Source organism: Acartia tonsa, chromosome 13 (genome assembly GCF_053477335.1).
Source record: "Acartia tonsa isolate MP-2025a chromosome 13, ASM5347733v1, whole genome shotgun sequence".
In the NCBI taxonomy this organism is placed as follows: Eukaryota; Metazoa; Arthropoda; class Copepoda; order Calanoida; family Acartiidae; genus Acartia; species Acartia tonsa.
The window spans coordinates 46,843,229-46,858,988 of NC_137272.1; the positions used below are offsets into that span (position 1 = coordinate 46,843,229).

Consider the following 15,760-nt stretch of genomic DNA (forward strand, 5'->3'; position numbering starts at 1 on the left):
TACTCTATAAGGGATCATATGTATGTCCGTCTGTAACGAATTAATCTTTCTAATTTTTTTTTACTTAGCTCTTTAGTTATCACGATATATCGCTCTTTCTCTTATTTCTTAACTATACTGTCTCTCTCTCTTTCTCTCTCTCTCTCTCTCTCTCTCTCTCTCTCTCTCTCTCTCTCTCTCTCTCTCTCTCTCTCTCTCTCTCTCTCTCTCTCTCTCTTTCTCTCCCTCTTTCTTTCTCTCTCATTCTCTATAAATTTCTTTCTCTTTCTCCTAATGTATTACCTCACATACCTTATCGTTTCAAAAATCTTCATAAAACAATGGTCTTAATCATTCTTGTTTGTTTTGTTGTTTGCAGAAAATGATTTTTTTATATCTAGAAATATGGAAATTGCAGTTGTAATTTGTTATTGTTTTGCAATAATAAACAGCTACGTTTTTTTCAGGGTCGTTGCTACTCTAAACAAATTTTTCGGTCAGTAATTTATTATTATTAATGCATCCATTTTATATCAGTTGAATATATTAGTGGTTGAAACGTTTGAATACTTAATAATCCAACCAATCAAAATTCAGTATAAGTCCCCAAAGTTGTTAAGCCAACAAACAAGGAAAGTTATTGGAAAGCTTTCGGGACTAAAAAAAGAACTTTAAAAAAGAACCATATATCTTCTTATTTTAAAAGTCCAGGATGGCTTCTGTGCTCGATAGACACTTTTAGGGAAAGCGCCTAATGTTTTAATTTGTATTTTATTTTCAGAAACAATGATATATATAAATTATTAGTTTGCTTGTCATGTGAAAATAAAATGGTTACTTGAAGAAAAACAGAATATATACACATTAGGAATAATCAATTTAAGATTTGTTGTTTATCGCATAAAGTATTATTGACAGCTTTTCGCGTATAGTAAAATAATGAATAATAAGATTAAAACCAGTTTTGTTAAGCCCGAGGAACCGAAGGCCCGGGATAATTAAGTTGTCATTAATCTTATTTTTTTTTCTTCATTTTATTATTCGTAGAACATTGTCTATAATACAATACAAAACACGATTTTTCAGTATGGCCAAGAACTGATTTCCAACCCATATTTATCCAAAAACTTATAATCATCATGTTTAAAGTGGACATACAGACTTTCTGGATATGATTATAGAGTTGCTACACTTACCTAACTGTTGCAGAAATCATCATGCAAAGTTTAAAATCAATAGGACAATTCTGACATGCCTAATTAAAAAAACTTAAATTGATTAAACAACTCAGGAGAGTTTAAAGATGGTTATATTAACTTTGTTACCGGTATGGATTCTAGGTAGGTTTTTCTTTTTATTGTCTTTGGTATGACTGTGTTCAAAATGTACTTAGAGGGATCTAAAGGGATAAGACAATGACCAATAATTTGTTAAACAATAAACATCCCCAATGATGTTACGCAAAATTAACCCTTTGTTACCAGTATGTATTCTAGGTAGGTTTCTTTTTATTGTCTTTGTTTTAACTGTGTTCAAATCATACCCATGGATATTATGTTAAGTAATACCCGAAAGACAACCAACTCTTTAATTGCACGTCCTTTGTCTGAGAAGTCCTAACTGCACATGATAATCCAGAGGTATAAAGGGATAAGACAATGACCTATAAATTGATGAAAAGATAACTGTTTGTTACCGGTATGTATTCTAGGTAGGTTTTTTTATTGTCTTTGTTATGACTGCGTTCAAATCATACTCAGGGAACTAAAGAGATAAGACAATGGCCAATAAATTGATGAACATCCCCAATGATGATACACAAAATTAACCCTTTGTTATATTACTACTTTATATAAAAGGACTAGCGGCTTCGCCCCTAGTGTCCCACCCCTGAAGAAAATAGCTTAAAACCATCACATGACCAGTAGGTATATATTGCCTGAAGAGTAGAGCCCAATCGGTTCAGTGGTTACTGAGACCTTAAGCTTCAGACGGACAGACGGACATCGTTCTACTTTGTATTATAGATAGATACCTTACCATAGAGTGATTAACACAGTTTAATTAAACATGTTAATTATATTTTATAAGTCCAATACACAGTGTTTCATGTTAACAAACAATCTTCAGTTGGTTTATAAATAAAAAGACAATATAGGTTAACTCACAAACAAAATATGAATTATACATTGAGTTTATTGAGACATTACCAGTTGTTTTGTGCATGTTTGCATTCTTCAGATGTCAAATATCCTAATATATAAAGTAAAAAGCTCTTTTTGTCTCTAGACAAGGATCTCGCTAACCACTGAACCGATATTGTCCTCCTTTACATTGAAGCTACTTATAGGTCTCGGGATGGTTTTAGGCTATTTTATTTTTATAAAGAGTCTGGGTAGGTATGGTTTAAGTCTATTTTTCATATTCTTTAAAGCCCCTAGATGCTAGGGACGCAGTCGCTAGTATATATATATATATATATATATATTAGGAACTATCAGATGATGAAAGACCTAATGCAAAGTTTAATTGAAAATTTCTTTAATCATATTGATATTGAAGTGTGGAAACTTTTATGAAACCAGCGGATATGCCTCTAGAAGTCTCTAGGGGGACCTGAGGACGGGGGAGGGGGGGAAGTGGTTTACATTTGATAACCCAATTTTTGAAGAACAATATCAGTTCAGCAGTTAGCAAGAACCTTCGGTACAAACAAATAGACAGACAGACATCATGTTACTTTATTATAAGGAATTTTAATGGCGTGACCAGCCGTTTCTCATATGTATGAGAGAATTGTCATGATTCTTATACTTTCATACCAATAAGTAGACCCACATTACATTGAAATGTGTTGGGGTGCCTTAAAAATATCAGTTTACTTTATTTTATGTCTCTTATTGAAAGACACATTTAGTAAGCTTCAGACCTTGTTCATTTAAAATGCAAACATGAGAAATTAGGCTTTTGGACAAAACACATAATAAGCTTCCAGTTTACAGAGTTAATTAAATAATAAATATAATCCTTCGTATTAAAATAAATTTTATTTTACAATAAAATAAATAAAATCCTTCGTATTAAAATAAATTTTTATTTTACAAAAGATGATAAATGATTTAAAATATAGTGCAATGACACCTCGCGGATAAAAATTGAACTAAATATCTTACACATTTAAGATTATTTAGAAAGTTAAAATATTTGGCAAAGGGCCAACTATACTTTCCTCTAGTAGCTGGCAAAAGACAGGGATATAGGGAAAGGACAATGGATCTAAAATTATTCTATTTTTGCTGTCTTGGACTTTAGGTACAGAAACTAATGCAACTTTTCTTGACAAATTCACTGCAGTGATAAAGTCTTTTCTCGTATTCATTCGAATCCGATGGATAGGAACCGGTTCTCATCCATACGAAAAAACTATGTCTATTACCGAACCCAAGGAAAATAACCGATTTAAGCACAAGCAGAAAATTGGACAATATTTTTCTTCTCATAGACGTCTAATAAATAATCTATGAAACCCTCATGATTCAAAATCCAAAACTTGTTTGGTGTTAGTTTATTATAGGTAACAAGTTCCATGGGGGATTTTACTAGTGATTAATTACAGAATTTTTGGTGTATTCTGATATGTATGGTTACATGATTATAAATAATTATTTTTTTCGTAGATCCTGTACTTATATAATTCAAGATAATATTTGCTGCCCCCATTTTTTTAGTAGCGAAGCTATTTTATAATTCACAATGTCCGTCTGTCCGTCCGTCTGTCCGTAATTAATGAATTAGGGGAAATGTGATTTTCTCGGCTCCTATAAAAGGTAGAAAGCTGAAACTTTTTGACAACATTCTTATCATTAAGGAGCACAATTAACTATAAAACATCAATGGCGGTCGGACTGCTTTTTAGCAGGTTTTAGGCTATTTTTATATTTTCCAAATTTTCCCCATATATTTGGTGTTTATGGTCCGATTTTCAAAATTTTTTCAGTCAAAGATATCAAAATTAAATTTCCTATCGTTTAAAGAAAACAACAATGGCGGCCAGACTGCCTTTTAACAGGTTTTTGGCTATTTTTATATGTTTTACATATTTCCCCATATCTTTGGTATTTTTGGTCTAATTTTAAAACTTTTTTTGCATTAACAGTTTCAAAATATTTATTCCCATTGTTATGTGCATCTAGTATGTAATTTACTTTAACCGCCTTCATCAAACAAAATAAAACAAGGTTTTGTGTTTATTTTCTCCAATAAATCTATTCTTGATTTAATAAATACACTTTAAATCTACTTGTACGTATTCCCATCCACAATTTTTTGTGCTTCGCTACTTATGGATGTTGTCATCCTTGTTTTAAAATTATCTTGATAAATCTAATTAAAACGACTTTTCATCTAGAATTTTAAATTTGAATTAATTGCCCATTGTCTCATCACTGTATCCGTGGGTATAAGTTACAATCTATCTAAGAAAAAATCTCTCTCTCTCCCTCTCTCTCTATCTATCTATCTATCTATCTATCTATCTATCTATCTATCTCTCTCTCTCTCTCTCTCTCTCTCTCTCTCTCTCTCTCTCTCTCTCTCTCTCTCTCTCTCTCTCTCTCTCTCTCTCTCTCTCTCTCTCTCTAAAATTTAGTATGAAAGTACTCTCTAAATGCAGTAATACAAATACTCTGTATATTTAGCAGGGAGGGAGGGGACATTGGGCTGTTTATTGCACTGGTTCCCAAAATTTTAAGATAACATTTTCTTATTCTTATTAACTTTGGAGACTTTTATTGAGTTTTGATTAGTTGGTTCATTAAATTGAGTGCCTAAACATATAATCGACAGAAGGGGTAATTTATGTATCATCATTGGTGTTGTACATCAATTAATCGGCCATTGTCTTATCCCTTTAGATCCCTGATATATAAGTAGTATTTTAAGAAATTAAAGTTTATAAAACTTACTTCTAATTCTAATGAAATTGGAAATATAAGGGGATAATACAATGGCCGATAAATTGATATAAATCTCCAATGATGATACACAAAATTTTTCCATCTGTAGATTAAAATTAGTGTTTGAAACGTTTAAACACTCAACTTAATTAACCAACCAATCAAAATTCACTAACGTCCCCAAAGTTGTTAAGCCTAAGAATAAGAAGACGTTATTGTACAACTTTTGGGACTAGTGTAATATACAGCCCATTGTCCCTTCTCTCTCTGGAAATAAATATCTACGCGTTAACGGCCATAAAATACAGCAGGCTCATTTTAATCAAGTAATTCTATCTATTTATCTATCTATCTAAAAATCTATTCATACCTATTTAACATCTACTAGCGGTTGCGCCCCTAGAGGCCACTAGTGGTACTTGAAATAGGGGAAAGAAGTCGCAACTCTCCCATACTTTCAACTTTTTTCTAGAGGCCATTTCTTTTTGGAGGGTAGTGGTACCCTCCCACAATCTATCTATCTATTCATCTACTAATGTATATCTCTATCCATTTATTTATCTATCCATCTAACTATCTGTTAATCTATTTATCTACTAATCTACATCTCTATCTACTTATATTTCTATCTATATATATATTTACTTATCTATTTATCTAATGTCTTACCATATATCAATTTATCTATCTATCTACCTATCTATCTATCTATCTATATATCTATCTATCTATCTATCTATCTATATATCTATATATATATCTATCTATCTATCTATCTATCTATCTATCTATATATCTATCTATCTACCTATCTATCTATCTATCTATCTATCTATCTATCTATCTATCTATCTATCTATCTATCTATCTATCTATCTATCTATCTATCTATCTAGTTGGTGTGGTGAGTGGAACGCCCCCCCATGGGGAGGAAGAACCCCACATGTTCAAGACCCCCATCAACACAGCAGATTACCAGGTGGGTGGGCAAGATCAATTTACTGTTCCATTCATAGATGTCCCAGAGGAGGGGGGGGGGGGGTAATTGGTTGTTTACACCCCCTCAACCCCTCATTTTACCCCCCTGAATTTAAAAATAAATATATAGATTATCCCCCTCAAACCTTTGAACTCTTATTTTCAAAAAAGCTTAGACGTCCTTGATTCCAGTGATACTAAACTTTTTCAAACAGACATGGCTTTTGTATTTTAAAACATTTTTAATAATATTGGCTGTACTTAAAGCTTATTTTTTGAACTAGTATCTCATTAAATACTAACCAAAATTTGATTATATCAGGGAGGGAGGGGACATTGGACTGTAAATTGTACTGTACCCAAAGTTTTATAAAAAAAGCTGACTGAAAACTTTTATTCTTTGGTTCGCACTCACAATGACTAAACTTTTCAACCAATAATTTTGTATGTACATCAATTCATCATCCATTGTCTTATTCCCTTAAAGGTCCCCAATGATATTAACCCATTAGTGCCGAGCGCCACTTTTATGGGCCGATCGAGCTGTAAGTTTCAGGGAAGCTTTATAATGGTCAAAACGGAATTCGTATTTTTTTGTTTTGCTCTAGTGGCGTGCACAGGAAAGTTGCAAAAAAACCCGGTTCGGCTTGGCCATAAATACCAACCAGGCATTAACACCCGTTTTTGGTGCTTTCCCCCAGTTTTAAAACCCGGTTGACCTGTATAAACCCGGTTATTTTGACCAAAAATCGAAAAATGTAATTTTTGAACGCCAAAAGTGAGATGAACACTTTTTAGAACTTTGATACGATCCGTAATTGAAAACTACACAACCTCATGTAATCTAAAGAGCTACAAGTATAATACGAAGCGATTTATTTCAAATTTAGTGTTTCGGCTATAGGTGCCGCCGTTTTCGGGTAAAAAAACCCGTTGCTCGAAGTTTTAAAAGACACACACTACAAAAAAAGAACATATAAAATTTGGGTGTTACATATCAGAAAACGAGCATAAAACTATTGGGTGACACCTATAGAGATTACTAGGGTTATTATGGTGGCTCAAACCCTTACTAATGACGTAAACTGTTATTTTTATAGGTTGAAAAGTTAAAACCGGGTAATAAAAACCGAAACCGAGCCGGGTTTTAAAATTTTCGGGTATTTATGGCCAAGCCGAACCGGGTCATAATAGGGCGTAAAAAAACGATAAAAAAATCATATAAAAAATTATAATTTGAATAAAACGAATTCACAAATAGATGTACTTGTCAATAAACATTAGATTTCACAAAAAAAATCAGCGACTTTACTATAAAAACAAAAAAGTTAGAAGGGGTATTTTGAATTTTCATGATTTTCAAATTTTGTTGAGCTATACCAGCAAACGGAAGTAAGCTAAACTGCCTGCTCCAGGGGGAAATGAAAGTCAGGGTAGTAGAGGGGGGATTCATTCTGAGAATGATGCAATTATGAAGCCGGAAACCGGTTTTTTTTCCATTTTTCGGAACCGGGTTTTGATGCCCGGTTCGGCACTAATGGGTTAAACAAAAAAATAATTCTAAACTACTAAAATTAGCATCCTATAAACCCAACTATATCTGATTTCCTAATATAAAAGGGAGGGAGGGGACATTGGACTGTAAATTATACTGGTACCCAAAGTTTTATAAAAACGGTGGCTGGAAACTTTGATTCTTTGGTTCAAACTTCCAATGCATAAACTTTTCAACCAATACTTTTGTATGTACATCAATTTATCGTCCATTGTCTTAATTCCAACTAATTAACTAATTCCAAATTACTAAACATTAGCATCCTATAAACCCAACTATATCTGATTTCCTAATATAAAAGGGAGGGAGGGGACATTGGACTGTAAATTGTACTGGTATTAAAAGTTTTATAAAAAAAAACGTTGGCTGTGATCATTGATTCCTTGATTCAAACTTCCAAGACTAAACTTTTCAACCAATACTTTGGTATGTACATCAATTTATCGTCCATTGTCTTATGCCTTAAGATCACCAATGAAAATAAACAAAATTAATTCTAAATTACTAAAATTAGCATCCTATAAACCCAACCACATCTGCAGATACTAAGGTACTATTAGCTGGGTCACCTTGGATAGGTCAATGCAAAATAAACCCATCACTAACCAGGGAGAGGGGACAATGGGCTGTTTATTACACTAGTCCCCAATGTTTATAATAAAGTTTTCTCTTATTCGTTGGCTTAACAACTATTAGAACTTTAGTGGATTTTGATTGGTTGATTTATTAAGTTGAATTTTCAAACATTTAAACAACTAATTGTAATCTACAGAAAGGGTAATTTTGTGTATCATCATCGGGGATGTACGTCAATAATAGGCCAGTGTCTTATCCCTTTAAATCCATGATTTATTTTTCATTGACTTATCCCTGACATTTAAATGTTGTAAATGGATGTAATTCTAATAATTTTGACCCCTTCATAAATGTTGTTATTTTTGTCTCAACAAGGATGACATTATCTATAAAAGCGAGGCTCTAAAACGGTAGGACAGACGAACATTAATTCTTGTATAGTGTCAGAGCTGAATAGGCAAAATATTGATATAAGTTTTGACAAAATTATACGTATATTTATTGCAAAACTTCTCAAATACACAATACTCTTTAAGGACATACTTACATTTTTATATTTTGATTATAGAGATGCTTCGCTTGTAATACTGTACCTTGTTGTATTAGGTATCAGTAATCCAAAAATCAAATCAATCGGATTAATATATCACATAAAAATTAGTTGTTAAAAAAGTTAAAAATCAACATGTTTAAAATGGACGTATGGACATTTTGGTAATGATTATAGAGTTGCTACGCTTTCCAAGTCGTACCTAACTACTACAGGATTTATCATGAAAAGTTTGAATCGATAGGACAATTCTAACATGCCTAAATTAACGAAAAAAGGACGGACGGACTGACCCTAATTATAGAAAAGCTTCGTTTTTACAAATTTTGTTTTATTGAATTTTAATTGTTAGGTTCATTTAGTTTGGTATCCAAACGTTTCAACCACTTATTGTACTCTACAAAAGTTTAATTTAGTTTATCATCATTGGAGATGTGCATCAATTTAGATCCCTGGATGAGACAATGGACGATAAATTGATGTGAATCTCCAATGATGATAAACAAAAAAAGTCCCTAAATTTTTGTCGATTTTGAAGGTAGTATAATTATTTTTTGGAGACCTATGATAAATTTAAATCAAAGAAAAATATTCAAAGGTTTATCAAATAACCGAGTTTGATGAATTTCTTAAAATTTAATGTTAAGTATTACAAAGATTGAAAAATAAATGGTAATATGTTAAAAATGATATAGATCAATAATTTTTTTAAATAAAAAAATAAATAAAAAAAATTGGGATCTACTGCAGTTCACGGTAAAATATTGCTGGTAAGCTACAGGGTCATTCAAGAGAAATGATTTTTTTTAAAACTTAATTATGCATAGAGAATAAAACAATTATGTAAAATGCTTTTTATATTTGGAAAACCTATTATGAGACATTTATGTTACAAATATTTAAAAATTATTATTTCAACAAATTATGCCCAAAAAACCGGTTTTTCCAAAGACCTTTTTTCGAAGATTTATGGATTTAAAGGGTGTGCAAAAAATACACACATTTTTAAATTTCAAATTGCGTGACTTATGTTAATAGTAGAAAAATGTTGCGCATACCGTTGGAATCGTCATAAGCTCTAGTTTTTGAAAATTTAAGACCCGTTTTTGTGCTATTTGTAGTTTAGGAGCTACAATGAAAAATGTGAGAAAAAGGTTGAAAAATTTTAAGTAATTGTAACATTTTACCTCGTAGCTCTTATACTGTACGTAGCACAGGAATGGTTCTTATATATTAAAAAACTAGAGATTATGACGATTCTAACGATATGCATAACATTTTTCTACTATTAATACAAGCTGCGCAATTAAAATTTCAAAAAGGTGCACATTTTTTTACTACTCTAAAATCAATAAATCTTCGAAAAAAAGGCCTTTGGAAAAACCGGTTTTTAGGGCATAATTTATTGAAATAATTATTTTCAAATATTTGAAACATAAATGTCTCATAATATGTTTTCCAAATATCTAAAGGATTTTACATTATTTTTTTATTTTCTATGCATAATTAAGATGGTACACACCCCAAAAATAGTTAAAAACCTTCCCATGACCTCTGAGAAGCTGTAGTCTTCGTCTTTTTCAAAACTAGAATTTAAAGTGTAGGGTCGATCTTTCTATTCCTTCCCTAAAGTCAGACAATTATGACAAAAAAGACTATGGGCCATTTCCTAAGTCTTACGTACCAGTTTTGTTAGGCCAGGTTTTCAGTCCCTCGGGGCAAACAAAACTGTTTTTAATCTTATAATTTTTTATTTTAATATCCACGGAAAGCTGCCTGTAATACGATGCGATAAATAACTATTGCAATTATCTATCCTTGTATCTTAAATGTGTGTAGGTATTTATTTTTTCACATTTTAATCAAAAACCAATAAATCCAACAAATTTTATCAAAAAATCCTCTTGATTTTGTTTGGACTTTTAGAAAACACCTTCTAGCATTTCTAAAGTTACTAAAAAAACAAGGATGACAAAAGTCATTGGTGAAAATTGGGACAAAGTGATTTAAAGAGCAGTTGTTCAGTGTTTATTAATCAAGAATAAAAGTAGTAAGGTTTTTTTTGTCTTAAGCTTAAGATCTCAACAGCTACTGAACTGATTCTCTATTTTAGTTAAGCTTTACATAGGTCCCGTGATGGTTTTAGGCTATCTCATTTTCAGTTTTAAGTCTTTCAGATTGGTTTTTAACTTTTTTCTATCCCCTTTAAATACAAAACCCCTAGATGCTAGGGGCGAACTCGCTAGTTATTTCTTTAAAATGTTATTTCTCATACAGTCAAAAATTCTATATGTGGTATATAAAAAAAAAACTTTGGTGGGGATGGGGTGGGGGGGAAAGGGGAGAAAAGGATTCGAAAATGTATGGGAAATTGATGAATAATGTGTAAATATATACAAAAGAAATGAAGTTTATGGCCGTTTTATTATCATAACTAGTTTTAATTTTATTATTTTGGCTTCCGATAAAATATTCTTGGGGCTATTTTAATTATATTTTTTTTTTAGTTGATTTCCCATGTATTGCTAGAATTTATGTCATACTTTTTGCTGTTATTTAACAACAAAAATTAAATTTTTAATAGGTTAATTTAACAGATCTATATATTATAGATGTATATACAGACAACTACCTCCCGTCATTTTTCAATGACCTTTTTCGTCTGCTTCTAAATTATTTTCTGCAACATGGCGGTGTTAATATAAGCGACACTATTGCTTGATTTTCAGTGACTTAATAGAAAGGTTTCACAAGGCAGTTGCGATGGGGAGATACAGTTATTTAACCCTTTCTCCCTCTAGCGTTTTACTCTAATGTTAAATTTGGAAATTTCATGATAACAAATCATTTGAGCGAAGATTTGATAAAAAATATAATGAGTAGGGGGGCTAGGGGGTTTTCTCTCGTAAGGATGGAGATACAGTCCCCTAAAATAACTATAAACCTTCCCTGGAACTAAAATAAGTTTTACTGTAAAGGAGAAACATATCGGTTCAGCGATACTTGGCAAATTACAGGGATCGGGAGTCAGCCTTTTACAATGCTAAAAATCAGCTGCTGGAAGTCTAAACCTGACCTAAATATGTTTAAAATGGACGTACGGACATTTTGGTAATGATTATAGAGTTGCTACACTTTCTAAATCGTACCTTACTACTACAGGAATCACCATACAATGTTTGAAATCGATAGAACAATTCTAACATTCCTAAATTAACGAAAAATGCTATCCATCTGTGACGGACGGACGTACGGACCGACCCTAATTATAGAAAAGCTTCGCTTTTAAAAATTTCAAATTACCCAAATTTGAGGCTGCGGCTGCCGAGCCCTGGCTAAATTATCTCATTTTTAGTGAATTTATCTCTATACAAAGTTAACATAACTTAGATTAAGGAAAATACATAATATAATATGTTCAGGGATCTAAAGGGATAAGACAATGGCAGATAAATTGATGTTCATCCCCTATGATAATACAACGTACGCCCTTTAGATTAAAGTTTGTGATTAAAACGTTTGGAATCTCAACTTAATGAACCAACCAATCAAAATAAGATTAAGGAAAATACAGAATATAATAAAAGGGAGGGAGTTTATCATACTAGTCGCCAAAGTTTTATAATAACGTTTTCTTATTCGTTGTTTTAACAACTTTGGGGACTTTTATTGAACTTTGATTAATTGGTTCCAAATTAGAAGTGTTCCAAATTTTTCTACCACTAATCGTAATCTACAGAAGATGTAATTCTGTGAATCATAATTAGGGATGTACACGTACATCAATTTATTGGCCATTGTCTTATCCCTTTAGATCCCTGAAGGAAAATACATAATATAATAATCAATGTTACAAAACTTTTGTCAAAAAAATGCAAATTTGACAAGAACAAATTTATTCAAATTTATTTAAAATCTGTAAATATTTATCTTGTTATGACTTTAGTAATTTTTATTCTGTATATGAGTTTTCATTATTACCCGCTATAATACGACGAATAAATATTCCTTTAAATTTAACAAAAAAAGTTAAATCATTAATTTCATTTTAAAAATATTTAATCTTAGTTTAATCTATCCTATTATATAAAGTAGTAAGCGTTTTTGTCTGTCCTTAAGGATCTCGCTAACCGCTGAACCGATATTGTTCTCCTTCACAGTGAAGCTTCTTTTAGGTACTCGGAAGGTTTTTAACTATTTTTGGGGAGGGTGTCTTCCCCCCTCCCACCTAAAAATATTTTTTTACTCTTTTGAAACTCAAATTTAAAATGGGATGAGGTCGACTTTTCCCCCTCCTACCTTAAGTGCCCCTAGAGGCTTCTAGGGGGCGTGGCTACTAGTTAAATATAAACTTCATGTCAGAGATTAAAGCGAAAGGGCATGGCTGTATAGGGTTGGTTCATTAAGTTAAATGTCCAAACGTTTCAAACACAAATTGTAATCTACAGAAGGGGTAACTTTGTGAATCATCATTGGTGATGTATATCAATTCATCGGTCACTGTCTTTTAGATCCTTGAACAAGTCAAAATTACCAGGCACGCAAAATTGGTATCAATTACATGATTTTTATTTTAATATTCGCCAAAAAATTGTCTGTAATATGATGCTATACATGGTTTTTTAGTAAGACTAAACACCGATTCTAATCCAGCCGATAATAAGAGGTTTTGAACCCAAAATGTAAAAACTTTAGTTTAACCTATTAACTTTAAACTTCACGGCATATTAAATAGAGAATGGATAGGGCAACCTCAATAAAAATACAATTTGCCAAGAAACAGTATTTATATTTATACTAATAATTGGTAAAAAAGTTGTAGGCAAAATTATTTTTTTTATCTTAATTGCCATATCTCTCTCTGACTGGCCGAATTGCATGCTTTTTAAAATCATCTTTAAAGGATTTTTTATTTGTTGAAACACTTTAACAAGGATGACAACATCCATAAGAAGCGAAGCACAATAATCATTGCATTGAAGTGAGTTTTATAGCAAATGTTCATTTATGCAAAACTCAGAGAAAACCACGAAACCTTAAGGTTTATGTCGTTTTAAGCATTTCGACAGACAGACGGACAAAACAATGTATAGACTATATACGCATATGTCATAGAATGCTTCAGTGAAAATTTCAGCAATTAGAAACCGAGAAAATAAAATTTCCTCTATAGCGTTACTGACTGACGGACAGACAAAGTTAATTATAGAGTAGCTTCACTACTAACATTGATAACATCGGTCACCATAAATATGTTATTATTTTTTATAAGATTCTCCTTGCTTATAAAATATACGATATAATAATTTTGTATTTTAGTTAATCTATAACATTTAATAGCATTTTTAAAGTCTTAATTAAAGATAATTACCAATTGTTGTCCTAAGAATCAGTATTCCAAAAATTAGATGAGAATTATATCATATAATAAATTGTCAAAAACGTTAAAAGAAATAATCATGTTTAAATGGACGTACAGACTTTCTAGTAACGATTAAAGAGTTGCTACTCTTACTAAATCGTAATGTTATATGAAACAACATTTAAAGTTTGAAATTGATAGAACAATTCTAACATGTCTAAATTAACCAAAAGAGCTAACCGTTATACGAAAAAATATATATGGACGGACTTCCAACACTAAATATTGAAAATTTTTGCTTTTTAAAAAAGGACACTTGAAATAATTTGGAACGCATTATTCGGCTATTTCTTGAAATTCATGTATTTTCGTGCATATCATAATTTCTATGTATAACTTTGTCCAGGGATCTTAAGGTATAAGACAATGGACGATAAATTAATGTACATCCTCAATAATGATACACAAATTCACTCTTCTATACAATTAGTGGTTGAAACGTTTGAACATACAACTAAAAGAACAAACCAAACCAAATTCACTATAGTCCCCAAGGTTGTTAATCAAACGAATAAGAAAACGTTATTATAAGACTTTGGGGACTAATGTAATAATCATCCCAATGTCCCCTCTCTCTCTCTTTTGTTAACAAAGTTACCCCTTCCGTAGATTACAATTAGTTTAATGATTGTTAGTTTTGAACAAACGAATCAAGCTTTACTATAAATACCCAAAGTTTTAAAACTAGCACTTTTATAAAACTTTGGGTACCAGTGAATTTTCAATCCAATACCCCTACCCTCCCTGATCAATGTCGCATTGCTGTATATATATGTATGTAGGCAGGAGTTAAGGGGTAGGACAATGGTTGATAAAAAAGGTTTAAAGGTCCCAGGAAAAAACCTTTTCATTTTATCTAAATAGAATAATCAGCTCTTTATGTATTAACACTATTTGTTAGGCCCCTAGAGCTCCTTTGAGGGGGGGGGGGAGTTGACCCCTACCCCATCTATTGTTAAAATAATTTTGAAAAGAAAAAGCAAAATTTAGTTTGGAGGTAATTTTTTCTAAGGCCGATCTCTCTTGAGAGGGTGGTGGTACCCTTTCCTAAAATAGTTATAAATTTATGTGAGAAGCTACCCTGTAAAGGAGAACCAAATCGGTTGAGCAGTTAGTGAGATTCTTTGGTACAAACAAACAGACAGACAGCAGGCATCCTGTTATTATCACTTTATTATAAGAATACATATTGATAATTGACAATTCATATGGCCGCTCTTTCACAAAAAGTACCTTGTTGACCACTGAAAGCATCAACCCTCTAAATTTGAAAATTAATTGAAATTAAATATGTAGAGGAGGGAGGTTAATTGATATTATCCATTGTATTATCCCTTAAACCCTGGTAGTTATTGTATCTTGATATTGATATGTAATTTTAAATATATGTTAGTTCATTGGGATAGAGATATTCACTTATTTTAATCAATTCTAATCATGTATAATATATTTCGGAGCCTGCATATGGGGGTGTATCATTCATTGTCTTATCCCTTAATACCTGCTTGATATTGTATCTTAATATTGTTATGTAATTTTGAATATATGTTAGTTCATGAGGATATAGATATTCACTTATTTTAATCAATTCTAATCATGTATAATATATTTAGAAGCCTGCATATGGGGGTGTATCATTCATTATCTTATCCCTTAATCCCTGGTTGTTGATATTGTATCTTAATATTGTTATGTAGTTTTGAATGTATGTTAGTTCATGAGGATATAGATATTCACTTATTTTA

General features: G+C 31.6%; 1 protein-coding gene across 1 annotated transcript in view; it reads left to right on the forward strand.

Annotated features, from left to right (window-relative positions):
* The first annotated feature begins 1,264 nt into the window (after positions 1-1,264).
* LOC145335350 (acetylcholine receptor subunit gamma-like) overlaps positions 1,265-15,760 on the forward strand; it is a 29,331-nt gene continuing 14,835 nt past the window's right edge. Inside the window, exons 1-2 of the mRNA XM_080181085.1 lie at positions 1,265-1,319; positions 5,831-5,913. Coding sequence (XP_080037211.1) covers positions 1,283-1,319; positions 5,831-5,913 — 120 coding nt within the window. The 5' untranslated portion in view covers positions 1,265-1,282. The remainder of the gene's footprint in view (positions 1,320-5,830; positions 5,914-15,760) is intronic.